The sequence below is a fragment of the Triticum dicoccoides genome, chromosome 7A (assembly GCF_002162155.2).
Source record: "Triticum dicoccoides isolate Atlit2015 ecotype Zavitan chromosome 7A, WEW_v2.0, whole genome shotgun sequence".
In the NCBI taxonomy this organism is placed as follows: Eukaryota; Viridiplantae; Streptophyta; class Magnoliopsida; order Poales; family Poaceae; genus Triticum; species Triticum dicoccoides.
The window spans coordinates 147,493,224-147,508,245 of record NC_041392.1 but is presented as its reverse complement, the minus strand read 5'-3'; the positions used below and the strand labels follow the sequence as shown (position 1 = coordinate 147,508,245).

Genomic DNA, 15,022 nt, shown 5'->3' with positions numbered 1-15,022 from the left:
TGTGTGCGTCACTTGTCGCAACCTACAAACTTTCTTTTTTACGTTTTTTAAACGTTTTATCTCTTGAACCCTGCATCCAGATATAGAACCGTTTTCATTGTTGAATTTCTCGCGTCGAGATCTTCGAAACTAGATCCTATGTTAATAGGTTTCGATGGACTTTTTTCACGAAAAAAATGAAATCCGTGAGAAAACGATACCGAAAGATAAAAAAAACCCCAAAAAAAGAAGACAAAAACATGTTAGTGCAAAAAAAATGAATACCAAAAAGGAAGAAAAAAACTGGAGCCTGGAAACATGGTTGTGCTTTTTCACTTTTTTTTGGAAGCATATGCTGTGATTTTTTTTTGGAGAAGCACAACGCGGAAACAAATCTATGCGCTTCTCGCGGAAGCAAATTAGTGCTTCCACGTGAAGCAAATCAGTGCTTCCCGTGCCAGCACATATTTTTCTGCGCAAAAAAAACTCCAAAACCTAGGGAAAATAGGCGAAAACCAAAAAGCTGAAAATCCCCGAAAAATAAACCCATTTAAAACCCAAAAATGCATCAAAAAAATAAAAATAAAGAATCCAGAGAAAGCATCCAGCACGCAACATGTAGTGACGACTAAACACACCACTTGATGCACTCCCAGACCACCAAAAATGACCCCAGGAGGTCGCCCGCAAGGGGTAACCGTTGGTTAGTTATTTGCAGACAAGAGGGAAACAAGCCTGGTACATATTAAAGGACCCGTCTGATTCCATGAAATATGGCCAGAAGTAAAATGGGCCTAAATGTTTACTACTCCGGTATATTGTTGTGCCTTAGCAGCCACTGCTGGACATGTTCATCTTCAATGCTCGTCCTCCGCACACAACTCCACCTCTCGCCGGGCGGCTGGCAAGAATCCTCCTCTCCGCGACCTCGTTTTTTCCCTTCTCCTCCAAGCATTGATTTGTCACCGATTTTTATGTGTCACTGCTAGAATGCCACCATTTCTTGAGACGGATACATAGGGAGAGATCGATCGCGGGCGACCGGAGACAGAGAGGATGAAGGTGCTTCTCACACGTGCAGGTGGCGAGCGGGCGATGCTTGCATCCTTCCGACGATGTGGAAAGCAGGTTGTCCACATTAAAAACAAGTCCCATTTTAAAGGTGCAACAAACTGAGCATGGACGAAGGATGCAGTTATTATCTTCCAACTTCTCTATTAACTTTACTTTTGTCTCTTCCTGAAGCATATAAAGGATTTATATGTATTTCTTCTTTAACCTCTATTTTTTTGACAAATGTAACTGTTCAATCCCACTTTTTCATAAGGATGCTTCCTAGCATGTAGTTTATACATGTTGCCGCGTTATGATTTTCATGTTAATGTGAAGTTTAATGTTTATGTATGTTAGCATTTAGTTTAGTAGTACTTGTCTTAAGTAGTGACTTGCACATGTACTTGACAGTTTACCTGCATGAACCGATAAGATCTTGTACACACACACACACACAAAGAGAGAGAGAGAGAGAGAGAGAGAGAGAGAGAGAGAGAGAGAGAGAGAGAGAGAGAGAGAGGATCAATTGTAAAAGTTCACCGAAAGTATAAAGCATCTTAAACATAAAAAAAATTATATTGAGATTTTGAGACCACCGAACGATCAATACGTCTGCCAGAACGAGCCACCGCGCCGATGTCGCCACTCCTCTATCGGAGCCGGCTTGACCTTGTCGATGACAGTCGGGAATTCTTTATGCAGGTGCCCCTAAGAACCAACGTTCTGGAGCAGTAGTCGTCGCTGTTGAACTCTTGCATAGATCTGGAGCACTTGACATCAAATCTCGCCACATAACAAGAAACCTAAACCTCACCACCCAAAGGAGATGGCAGAAATCTACGCCGGACCTCCATTGTTTATGTCCAAACAAACAAACTTGAGGGAGGGTCGAACCCCGGAAGACAAACTCGAAGAAGAAATGTTGCCATCCACCCAAGCGCTGCACCTGCGAGGACTAAAAAAAACTAATGTAGACTACTAACTGGAGCGGAGGAACTGGGATTCCCCTCCCTGCCACCGGCTTTCGGAGCGACAGGCAGATGGGAGGCCAATCCACTGGCTCACGGTGAAGTCTAGAGAGGAAAGTTTTCCGTAGCCGCCTAGGATTAGGGATGGAGACATGTAAACTAAATAGGTTTCTTCTTCTTTTGTTGTCTCTTTAAGCCACTATTTAGTAGCTTTACAAAATCTTCACTAGTCATCAGGTGAACATTAAGCTTAATGCATGGAACAACATATAAATGCTAACTACATTGCAAAAATAACCAAAAAAATTCTACCCTTGTTTAAATAATTAAATACCAAGCCACCCCGCATCAAGGGCACATCATCCTGGTTCTAACTGGACGTGGATTTTTCAATCAACATATGTGGCATCCATGTTTGTCTTTGGATTTAGCCACTGACTTGGGTGTTGGGAGACTTTCGTATTCTTTAGTTGCTTTCATTCGCTCAGCTACATGCACACAAACTTCCCATTCCAAAAGAGGAACCAAAAGACAGAGCACAAACTGAACTCTCCTGGCTAACCGGTAGTTCTCCAAGCTATTGGTCCTGACATTCATCCGCATCTTGTCCATGATATATTTGCATCCCTTTCCGTTCCACTTTCCCCTTTTCTCCTCATGCTTGTCTCTCATTTTCCTCCGCAAGTCCATTTTTCGGTTTCGCCTACCGCCTTTCTGCTTCTTCTTCTCTAGAATGCCAGAGCGGTCAATAACAAGTTATAGATATGCCAACCTGGCACATTAACAACTAATTATTGGCCAAAACTTTGTCTTAATCAATCAAGAAACATGGTATAATTTGAAATGAAGGGAGAGTCACATTTATACCTTTGTCCAAGTTCCTAATTGCTCAATATCTATCCTGAACTCATTTGTTTACAGTTTTGAAAACGTTTGAACTTGTGTTTTCATATGAGATGTTAATAATGATAACTGAATTGTGCAAGTGACGTCCAGCAATTTCGGTGGTAAAACTTTACACCCATAAATCGATCCACCTTAATATCACACGACCTTAACTTGCCAGTTAGTAGTGCATAACCAGACAAATTGATTAATTTGTTTCTTCATTTATTTAGTTTATATGGTGGACGAATGGTGGTATAATCTCCACACTCATCAATCAATTGAGTGTTTACTAGTCTGAAACCCAGATCAATTTGTTGGACTAATCAACAGCTTACCTAGCTAGCTAATTAATACTCTAGCTCTGTTTTAAAAAAAATACTCTAGCTAAGATCACTTCCAATGCGTCGTCTCTTAACGTTAGTGTGTACTAGTATGTTAGATGTGTATATACAACTAACTCGATGCATTTGTAAATTTCATTCGTAGGTCAAGTACTATTTGTCATATACGAGACTCCATGTCTATAAGATTATCTTAGTCTAATTGAATGATGAGCACAAGGTTTGATGATCTATGTATTGATGTGTGTAGGGACGGTATCCATGAGTACGAGATAAGAGAAAACTTCATCCTATCCTATTCATTACTTTGTTTTAGGGGGTATCCTCTTCATTAGTTATGTGTCACATGGACAAAAAATCTGATGTACTAGCATCTCTTAATGTGTATTAGTATGCTTTTTTTGTGTCGCTAGTTTGTACTAGTATATATTTTTTATTTTGCAAGAAAGTTTGTACTAGTATGATAGATGCTTATATATATACAACCAACTCGATGCATTGTATCTTACATTTTTAGGTTAAGTAAGTATTTTTCATAGTAAACTTGATGTCTATTAAGATTATTTGAGTCTAACTGGATGACGAGTACGAGGTTTAATATACATGAGTACGAGATAAGAGACAACTTCATCATTTCCTCTTCACTAATAAGTTGTGTGTCACATGGACAAAAAAAATCTGATGTACAAGACTATGAGACAACAGAAAGTGAAGCACCGGGAAAAAGACCTAAATACTCCTGCTCCACTAGGCGGCTGCTCTGGCCGTAGCCGCCGCAGGTAAAATAAGCACCCTTTCGATTTCAATTGAAGAGATGAACTTTCGTGTAAGTAGCTACGAGGAACAGACAGGCAGCTACTAGACATCATATGGCACACATGCATGCCGGCTGCTAAGCAACGCTAATGGTAATGCATTGATTTCCATGCATCAGTTGCTTGCCTCCACGCCTACGTACATACAAACAGAGAGCAGGTGAACCTTGCTGTGGTCACTGTCAATTAGTTAATGATCACCCTGACATGGTACGAAACAAAGAAAATCACAGGTGACTACAATATACAACACGCTGTTGGTATAAGAAAATACAACCCCGATATGTTGATGTCCACGGTTTACCTAGCTTCCTGCATATTTTCTTCTTCCAAGAATTCCCTTCATTTTGGTCTATTTTTATTGTTATTAAATTATTTTTGTTTTGTATACACAGTTCTCCATTTTGCTAATGTCTCACTAAGGTTTTTATCGAGGTTTTGATCAGTCTTCAAAAAGTTCAAGAAGAGGTTTGACATAAACTCAAGTAGATCCAGAACTAGTGTAGAACTATCGACATAATCTGTATGAAAATAATGAAATCATGGCGAATTCACCGGAAGCCATATGAAACATACATTATTCTGAAACCACTATGAAAATCCACTGAATTACGTATCGAAACTATATGGACACAAGAAGCCAGAACTAGAGTCGCTAAAAGCCATATGAAACTTGCAACAATGACAAATTTGTTTTAGAAAAAAATCATCAACACTTTTATTAAAGTTTCAAAACATGTTTTTTTTGAAAATCCGCTGAAATACGTACCAAAAGTATGTGAAACCATGAAACCACAAGGGAAGTCGATGTAAGGCATATGAAACTTGCATCGATAAAAAAATGGTTTCAGAAAGTTTGATCAATGTCATTCCAATTTCGAAACATGAAAAACTATATTTTCAAAACATATTTAACACTGTTATTTTTTTTAAGATCTCGTCAACATAAAGATCATAGTGAAAATGGACTCCAAATTGGTCATTCGGCTCAAATTTATGGCCATGCCTAAGTATGAACATAAATTTAAATCCATTGGTTAATGGATAGGAGGGAGGGATGTTGAACGCGGGTTGAGTTATGCAAATTACGTACAAAGTTCTGCAAAAGATAAATGATAAATGTTTGCACACATCTCAAAGTGCTAAGGAACTTTATATTGTCCTTGAATGTCCACATGCGAAATCCACGTTGTGGCGACATAGCCTCTCTTTCTATAAGTTTTGTCTCGCGTCTGCAGCTAGTTACTCCGGGTCGTTGATGTAATAGGACACTTGAGCAGAGTAGCAGTTATTTGTTGAAAGTGCATGAAAGCATGCATGCCTTCATGCTATTAATAAATTAATTACTTAGCGAGTGGTAAACTCTCTAGCATCAACGAAAAAGACAAATACATGTTCCAAAAACTAAATAAATAAACATAGATAGATATCAAAGCATGCATGTAGGCAGCCCTCAGTTAGGCAGAAATATTAACTAAAAAATTGATAAGATTCACTCATCACTCATGCGGATCGAAGATCTCAGCTGCTACTCCACTAGCTAAATGGAACTAGAATATGTATGTTTTTTAGGGAATACCTAATTTTACTTAGGATCCCACCTAGTTATATATGGAATTGATGTGACATAATTTTCAGAAGTCTAAATGAAGACAAAAGGAAGAGGGGGAATAAAAGAAAAAAAATCAACATAGAAGGCCCATAAAAAGAAGCCACCATACTCTAGGGATGATTGTGCTAGTCCAACATGAACTATGAACCAACCCCTCCTCTCTAGTCGGCCACTGGCTAGTGCATGGACCTTTATTTAACCTCTCTTACCCTCCTACTACCATCACAATAGTACTTGGTCATTTGTCAACAACTTTTAGCCTATATGATCCTATCTACATGGACATGTACTCTAACTCCCTGCCACTAAGAACATAACCTAAAGGGAGAGGAATCCCATAAAACCAGCACGGCTTGGAGTTTTGGGTCAGCAAGAGACCTCGTAAGACTAGTACATCTCCGTTATTTGCAGAAAAACATGGGTCTTAAGCAAAGATATAATCCTAAAACCCGCCTCAAGCATTGCAGAAGGTTCTTACAATGAAATTATTAAAGAGGTATCATAGTGCTAGGACCAAGCCATGAGTAAAAAAATAATGTATCACTTCTCTCACATGAAAATATTGAGCGCTTGTGTGGTTAAGTGATTAAGGCTTGAAGAGAAAGAAAAATAAATGATATGCGGGTGCAGATTAAGATTCATATAGATTATTGGCGTGTCAACTCGTTGTCACGGAAGAAAGTATCGACGTATACCAACTTTATTTCACGGTGACACCTACACACATGCGGTTAATATTAAGTTGCAATCGGTGATGTTGTGTCTAGATTCGCCGGAGGGCGTGTGGAGGTATGTTTCATCGGATCTTGTGAGATTTAGTCGGTGGTGGTTTTTCGTGAATTTGTTTCTTCGTTCGTGTGTTACATGTTTGATCCTTCCAGTTTACGACTCTTCATCGGCGGTGATTGCTGCTCTGGGGCCTGGTCCCATGGAATATTAGTATGATGTCTTCTCCACTGTCTATTGCAAAAAGGTTTGCCCGGCTTCGGTAAGGGAGTGACGATGATGGTTGTGTGCCTTCGGCTCGCTCCAGTGTTTGTAGTTGTTGCTAGGTTGTTCGTAGATCTGGTTGTAATTTTTGTTACCTTTATTGTCCTTTTGTAGTGTCATGATTAATTATTAATTATGAATAGGTAGGAAGTTTCTCTGGCAAAAAAGAAAGTACTGTTACGTTGCAGTCGCTAACGGGCACGCTGTGTATATATAAGATCCAGCGGCGAGCAAGCTAGTTTTCGCAGCAGCCTGCCCTATCTATCAGCACGGCAGTCGTGACTCGTGAACCTAGCTAGCTAGCTAGGCAGCTAGGCAATGGAACCGACGATGGCAGCAGCAGCATCAGGGGCGTCGGTCCAGTCAAGCAACCGGCGGAGCATGAGCTGGGGCTCCTCCATCTCCCACTCGTTCCGGCAGCCGGACACGGACGACCCGTTCAGGCGGGCACAGTCGCGCAGCGACAACGACGAGGAGAACCTCCGGTGGGCGGCGCTCGAGAAGCTGCCCACCTACGACCGCATGCGGCACGCCATCGTCCTCAACCAGGACGGCGCAGGCCTGGTGCACATCGAGCAGCTTGCCCGCGGCGAGGCCGGCCGCGCGCTCCTGGAGCGCGTCTTCCAGGACGACAGCGAGCGCTTCCTCCGGCGACTCAGGGACCGCGCCGACAGGGTGGGCATCGACCTCCCGGCCATCGAGGTGCGGTACCAGGACCTCTCCGTTGAGGTCGACGCCTTCGTCGGCAGCCGGGCGCTCCCCACGCTCTGGAACGAAGCCACTAACTTACTACAGGTATGTACCTTCCATACATACGTACGCATGGACCCTACGCACACTTGCATGCGTGGCTTGCTTGTTTCATGGCCTGCATCATCGTTTTTAATTCTGTCTCGTTTCAACTTTCAACACAAGACTCGTCATTTTTCGTCTGATCCATCCAATCCAAGGGTTGCCCGTTTGGGTTTCAACATACTGCAAGGCTAATTTTGTAGCAAACCATGTAGGTTTCAACGGCTAACGCACGCTTTGTTCGCCGTTCTTCACTTGTGGGATTACTTACCTTTTTTTTCTATTACTATGTTATTGCAGTTGGTTGTTTCGTTTTCGCTTTATCTATGCTGGCTTGGATTTTAATTGTGTTCTGGTCTTGGTTTTTTTCATTTGTATATGGTGTTGGGCTGATATTGGAGACGATATTTGTTTGAGAGAAGAGTAAAGTTGTTAGGTGCGTGATTGTGGAGATATTAACACATTTCAGCCTCGGTCTCAGCTCTTATTCTACGTTGAAATTGTAAATTATTGTTATAATGCTCACATGGGCCGATCCATGAGGCTCTTGCTCGCTCGGCTTGGCTCCCTGCCCTGCTTAGCAATTTTTCTACTCACTCCACTGCTAGCATAGAAAAAACCGCCTATTGTATTTTTTTAATTTAAAGAAGTTCATTAAATCAAAAGAATTCAAGTATTTTTAAAAAATCTTGAAGTTTAAAAAAAGTTGCACATTTAAAAAGAGGAATTTAAAGAAATGTTTTGCGAGTTACAAAGATATTTGTGGATTTCAAACAATGTTCGTGAATTTCTAAAAGGTTCAAAAAATTAAAAATTTAATGGAATTTAAAATTCTTGTTGAACTTTGAAAATATTCCTGAATTCAAAAACATATTCGTATTGTTTTTAAATTTTCATGACTTTTAATAAATATTCATGAATTAGCATGTGAAAAAAAATAAAAGGGAAAAAGGGGGAAATAAAATCTAAAAAAAGAAAAAATAATAAAGAAAATAGAAAAGCAGGAAAAAAACAAAATAAAAACTATTATAACCGGTGTAAAATACCGAAAAGAAAGAAGAAGAAAACATCATACACTGCCCTCTCAAAATCGGGAAAACCGGCTGGCCCGGCGAGAGAGACCCTAACAGATGGGCCCATAACATATCCCACAATCCCCAATGCGCCAGGTGGCTTCAAATCTAGAGAGCTTAGTATCTTAGCAGATGTCTTAATCTAATAGAGTAACTATATACTCTCTTTTTGCGATGGGACTGCCAATATACTTCACTTTGAAAAATTAGTGCATGTAGAAACCAAATTAGCCCAAAAAACTCATGGAAACTGCGTTTGGATCTCTTTGGAGTGAGCATGTGTCATTCATTAGTCAGTCCACGGCACAACACAACACATGTGGCACGAAGGGAAGACTTTAGAAAACATAAAACCCTAGCAAAAATAAAATTACAAAGAGACCTTTGGGGGTCACTACACACAACACCGTCCTTGCTCATCGCTGTAGGTCGTAATCATCGAAGCCACAACAAAAAGAAGAGTATGTCCATTACGGCCTTATCTATGCAAGCACCAGAATGTAACAAATTGTGTTGTGAGCTGAATATGTAGCTCACTACAAGCCAAGGTCTCGTGGCGTGTCGGTCGAGACCTTGATAATGATGGTTGAAACACTGATCCGTTGCCTCCACTCAACGAGGTTGGAGGAGAGGAGCAAATTCGTCTGCCTCTATTCACCAGTCGTTCACCAAAGCACTCATCCTTTTAAGAATGACTCTAGTGTCGCACCTAGAGGAGTGTACAATTATTGTCCCAATAACTCCTGAAAAAATTGACCCCGCCTTCCAATGTCGCTAGAGGAGACACTATAGATATGCAGACGAAGCCAAATGAACAAAAGTTTCAAGGGAGGCATTGTTATCACTAACACTCTAGAAACCCTAGGGAACCCTAAATCCACCACGCCGAAGGAGCGGTGAAGAAACCACCCTATATCCAACTAACCCTATCTTTGGTGGCCTTCAGAAACAAGCGACATCTATCCTGTGAGACCGTCTTATGCAGCACGTTTGGCAGGCCAGGAGGTGATCCCTGTGGCAAGGCTTGTGTGGAATTTAAGAGCCCTTCTAAACTACATGTTATTTGTCTGGCTTGCTACGAAGAATCTTTGTTGGACCTCTGATCGCCTAGCACATTGTGGACTACCATACCAGGCGGCATGTTCGTTATGCGACTAATACATGAGATAATTGATCATCTCCTAGTCGGTTGCGTCCTTGCCTTTAAAGCCAGTTCTTTTGGTGGCTTCTAGAATAAGCTGAAATAAGTTGTCCCGTACCTAGCCTATTCTAGAAGCCCAACCAATTTTTTTAGAAGCCTAGTGGTTGAGACTTGATTAGTATGCTTCTAAAATGAAATATTTGGTTGCGCTTCTAGAATAAGCTGGGTAGGGGGAAGCTTATTCCGGAAGCCCAAAAAAGCCAGGAAAAGAACTGGCACTTAGTGTGGCTTGGGGTACTCTATGCTTGTGCTAGAGCCGAGTGGGTGCCTTGAGCCAATGACAGACTCGTCGGCTAGGGTTCCTCGTGTTCCGAGGTTGCCTCGAAGGACTTCTGAACGATCCTCACTATCACGCTCTTGGAAGTCTGGAAGCATAGTAATACGGTGATGTTTCATCACGTGGTACCCGCCGCAGATGTGGTCCTCTCTGCCGATGATTGGGAAGGGAGAGTGTGGATTGTGGCTAGGCTTCTGCGATCAGATGGGGAAGCCTTTTGCTCATCGTTAGCTAGGCTGAGAGATTCTAGATAGTGCCATTGGTGTTTTAGGTAGATGGATGATGTGATTTGTGCATCTTGTCGGGATGTACGAACATGTCATTTTAGCTGAGTGGTCTCACTCCTTATTCTCTAATATATGATATGCACTAGAAAAGAAGGAAAATGAAATTAAAACCATAAATAACAGCATATATACAAAAAGATATTTTCAATAAAGGATAGCCAGAATACCACTAGGTAAATCCTTTCAAATACCACTAGTGATAACCAAAGTGCCAAAATATCCCTAATGTCAAACAGAGACTAACATATTTCAAGAAATACACATATGCTCCTTGCTCATCTCCCTCGGTCCAGAGGAAAGTATACGACAATGCATCTTTCTTAGGGTCGAGATTTAACAACATCATTCAAGCACGTGACCATGTGAATCAGGAAAACAACTGCAAGAAGGAATACTCTGTAGACACCATAATAGATGTGCAGGTGGCGATTTGGCTCCTAGGCTCATATGAGCCCGGAGATGAACCATAAAATCACTAAAAATGGTTTAAAAAATTAAGAAAAATCTGAGAAATAAAAATGGCAAGCTAGATGCTCAAATGCATGATCTCTGTGCAAAAATTGATGAAATTTGGCATTTGAGGAGCTCGTGGCAAAAAGGACAAATTTTAGGTGTCTAAGAAACTTTTGAAAATCGCATTGTTCGCGTTGATTTTATCTTTTTTGCCACAAACTCCTCGAATGTCCAAACTTCATAAAATTTTGCGCGGAGTTCACGTACAGGAGCATCTTGCGCCAAAAAAATGGATTTTTTTTAGAAAAAAATCTATTTTGTTACTACGGTGCATCTGAGCTTGGGTTCCAGATTGAATTATCGTAGTATAAGTATGAATTACTCTATAGTAGTACTACCATTAGTGAAGGCTATCTATCATTTTTTAAATATATTTAGGTGAGGAGTCTTTCCCGTGACCGTTTCAGAAAAGAAAAAACTGTATAGACATTGCAGTCACAAATGATGCATTGCTCTATCATTTGCTTTTGCAGGTTCTGTTTTTGCAGCTTTTTCACTTTGGCCAAGAAACCATAAAAGCTTCTAAATAGATGCTTTTTTGAGTTTTTATGGTTTTTGTAGCTAAATATTGTTATATTGATTCCTCAAAATGCCTAAAAGCTTTAAAAGTATCTATTTAGGAGTTTTTAGAGAGTAAAATACATGCGCGGTCCTAATTCTTTTACAGAAATGTCATTTAAGTCCCAAATCTATAAAAATGCACATCGCAGTCCTAAATCTTTTATAAGTGGTTCATGGGAGGTCCTATTGACCTCTGACCCTATTGACCGACTGGTGTGGCGCTTTGACCACTGCCATGTAAGCACTATTTTGCACATAACCCCTCGTGAAGTCATATCTTCTAAGTTCATGGCCCTCTTCATGCAACTCGGCACTGCAGTAAACCAATCAATGCATGGAGCTCGCAGCGCTGCTGGCTGCTCCCGCTTGTTCCCTTCGCCGGCCTTCTCTACCTCGGGCTCTGAAAAAAGAACGGCGAAGATGACAGGGACTTGGCACGACGCCTCTCCCTCCGGCTCCTTGGCCGGATCCCCGCGCTCTACCAAGTTGATGTGCGTGCATGGTGCACTCGCCCAGTTTACGCAGGCGCAATTAGTGTCGGCCGCCGCGAGGTAGTGGGCCCGTCGTCCTTGGGGGCCACTGCTCGAGCGCCCAGCTGCTAGCACCGCTCCCGCCGTGCCATGGCCGCTGCGTGCACGGTGGCCGAGCACACAACAGCTCCGTCACTGGGACTGGGTCACGCCGACCATTCTCGAGACCTGTTCCTCCCTATTCAAGCTCTGCCCGTTCTTCAGGATCCTCCCACCGCGGCCTCCTCATTCATCGTCTCCGGCTAGGTAAGCCACCACGGCGAGCGACAGCCAAATTGAGGACTCGCGTGCCGGTGAGTTCAGTCACAACGATGGCCGGCAGGAGGTGCACGAGGCTGTGTGCGTGTACTGGTGTACACCCGAGACCGGACAGACGAGCCCGCCTGCAGCTTGACTGCGTGATGCGTGCTCAAGTTCCCTCGGCCAATAACATCGCTAGCTAGCTACGTGGTGCGGCGCGACATGAACCTGGTGACCAAGGTCACCAAGCTGGCTTTAAGCAGGCAGACAGGTGGATGGATTTTCAGGGAGCTAGCTCACATACGTACGTCGCAGCTTACACGCCTTCTAGCTTGATCGATCTGCGTCGGCTTCGGGGTCTCGCACATGCGCCCATGGCTGGCGGGATGACAAACGTGGCGTGGCATGGGTCCTCGGCACACACACCTGGCCGGCGGCACGACACCTGGGAACGTCGGGGCATGCCCTAAAATTTGGTACGCACCGCAGTGCCGGCTACCGCAGGTGCTTGCAACGAGGGGAGCATCTATCGCCGCCGCGGTGGACATGAGCAGGGCGTTTTACCGGTTTAGTGAAAGACGTGATTTACCGGATGGTCTGATCTAAGAGGCCGTCGAGAGAGGAAGAGGGCGTTGGGGACTACTTCCTGGCCCTGGTGTGGGCGGACGTAATGCTGTCCAGCGGACGGCACGAGGAGGTGGGTTGAGCTGCTGGAGAAGGTGGTCGTTGAACACGGGGGAAGAGGAGCGGACAGGAGAGATGGCGGTGGCAGCCTAGCAGCACGGAGGAGGCCGGAGGTCCATGACATTAGAGGATACATCTTCGCAGGGGGTTTTGTGCAAAATATACTGCCTACGTGGCGGTGGTCAAAGGGCCACGTCAGCCGGTCAAGAGGGTCAGAGGTCAATAGGACCTCCAATGAACCACTTATGAAAGATTTGAGACTGTGATGTGCATTTTCATAGATTTAGGACCCACTTGACATTTCTGCAAAAGAATTAGGACCGCGCATGTATTTTACTTTTTTTATGATTTTTTGGTCAAAGTAGAAAAGTTGCAAAAGCAAAAGCCCAAACAAACAGAGCTAACATAGTGTGCTCGAGAGCTGCGGTTCAGAGAACTAAAAAACATATAAGGGACAGAGAGGTAGAGCCACAGCTCGGAGAAGTAATTCAGACGAACCACCACCGCAGTTGCGCTCCACACCCGCCCTTGCCTACCCGCCGACGCACCGGGAAGAGAGAGGACACCATGAGAAAGAGACAGGGGAGAGGGGCAGCAGAGACCTCGACCTGCGCCGCCGGCCCTTGATTGGGCGGCGGAGATGGGACACGCGCGCTGGCTCCAATGGCGAGCGTCATGGAGGTGTTCGACGAAATGTCTTTAAGAGGCCAAGGCGTGTGCTACGCTGGAGTCGTGACTACGTGATCCTGGAGGTGGTGAAGTCACCCTTACCACGAAGGAAACAGAGGCCAATTAGGCGCTTCTTGCCCTATCATGAACTAATTCATTGCTTGTTTCTAATATTGATTGCTTATTCACATGTTGTATGATCTACCCATAATTATCCATTACCGTACAATTAGGCGTATATGCATCGTCATGGATGAATTGAATTTGATGGTTTGTTTACACGATGACGACGACAGGGTCTTATTGGACGATTTGGCTCCTCAAACAAGAGGACCACTACCGTACTCAAACACGCCTATGGCATCCTCAAACCATCCAGGTAGCAAGCAAATCATCACATTCTTCTTCCTGCAGTTGTTTCTTTCATTATACCAGCAAGAACAATAACCATAGCAGGCTCATTATCTCTCTCATGCACATCCTGAGCCAATATCAATTTATTACGTTACATCTAGCTGGTATTTTTATACTGCAGATAGTCCCCAAGATCGGTTTTCAGTGTGTAGCAATCATCCTTCCTGCAAGAAAAGCAACTCGTTCGTTTTGTTGCTTTCCACTAAATGTAATCTCAAAAGGAAAAAAAAAATACACAGTGGCTTCCCTCAATTTTATTTTATTTTTGAGATGTGGCTTTCCTCAAATATAAACTCAAAAAGAAAAAGGGAAATGCACAGGCTGGTCAACTGTACCTTTTGAAGCAAAGTAAGTATTCGACATGCATATTGTTTTCAGGATGACTCTTCTTCTTGGACCTCCTTCTTCAGGGAAGAGCATGCTTATGCGAGCCCTTACAGGGAAGCTTGAAAAAAGCCTCAAGGTTTTAACTCATCTTGTCAATTTTTTGCTTATGCATTATGATCACATCCATAAGATAAAAATAATCACCATCCTTTGGATACTTCAACACACCCAGGTATCTGGCAGCATCACATATTGTGGTCATACTTTTTCCGAGTTCTACCCTGAGAGGACCAGTGCGTATGTCAGTCAGTATGATCTCCACAATGCGGAGATGACTGTAAGAGAGACATTAGATTTCTCCAGGCGATGCTTGGGTATCGGTGCCAGATATGACATGCTTGCGGAGCTCACTGCAAGGGAGCGCGAGGCAGGCATAAATCCAGATCCCGAGATCGACGCTTACATGAAAGCTACTGCAGTGCAAGGACATGAGACTAATATTATAACCGATCTTACTCTCAAGGTGAGCTTTGACTATTCTATGAACTATATGGAGGTCTCTAGCAAAATATTGCACGCTGAGTCTAAAAAAAAACCTCCCATTAGGTGCTTGGGCTTGACATTTGCGCCGATAACATCGTCGGTGATGAGATGACCAGAGGAATTTCTGGAGGGCAAAAGAAGCGTGTCACAACTGGTATGTACACACACCTACATAGAATAACCTCTCTGCACGTTGCACCGTGCCTATGTAATTCTGTACTCACTGCCACGGCAGTCCTTTGAGTAATATATTCAGGTGGGGGAG

General features: G+C 43.1%; 1 protein-coding gene across 1 annotated transcript in view; it reads left to right on the top strand.

Moving 5' to 3' along the window:
• Positions 1-7,007: 7,007 nt before the first annotated feature.
• LOC119334208 (ABC transporter G family member 48-like) overlaps positions 7,008-15,022 on the top strand; it is a 15,917-nt gene continuing 7,902 nt past the window's right edge. Inside the window, exons 1-4 of the mRNA XM_037606812.1 lie at positions 7,008-7,441; positions 13,770-13,852; positions 14,266-14,737; positions 14,821-14,911. Coding sequence (XP_037462709.1) covers positions 7,028-7,441; positions 13,770-13,852; positions 14,266-14,737; positions 14,821-14,911 — 1,060 coding nt within the window. The 5' untranslated portion in view covers positions 7,008-7,027. The remainder of the gene's footprint in view (positions 7,442-13,769; positions 13,853-14,265; positions 14,738-14,820; positions 14,912-15,022) is intronic.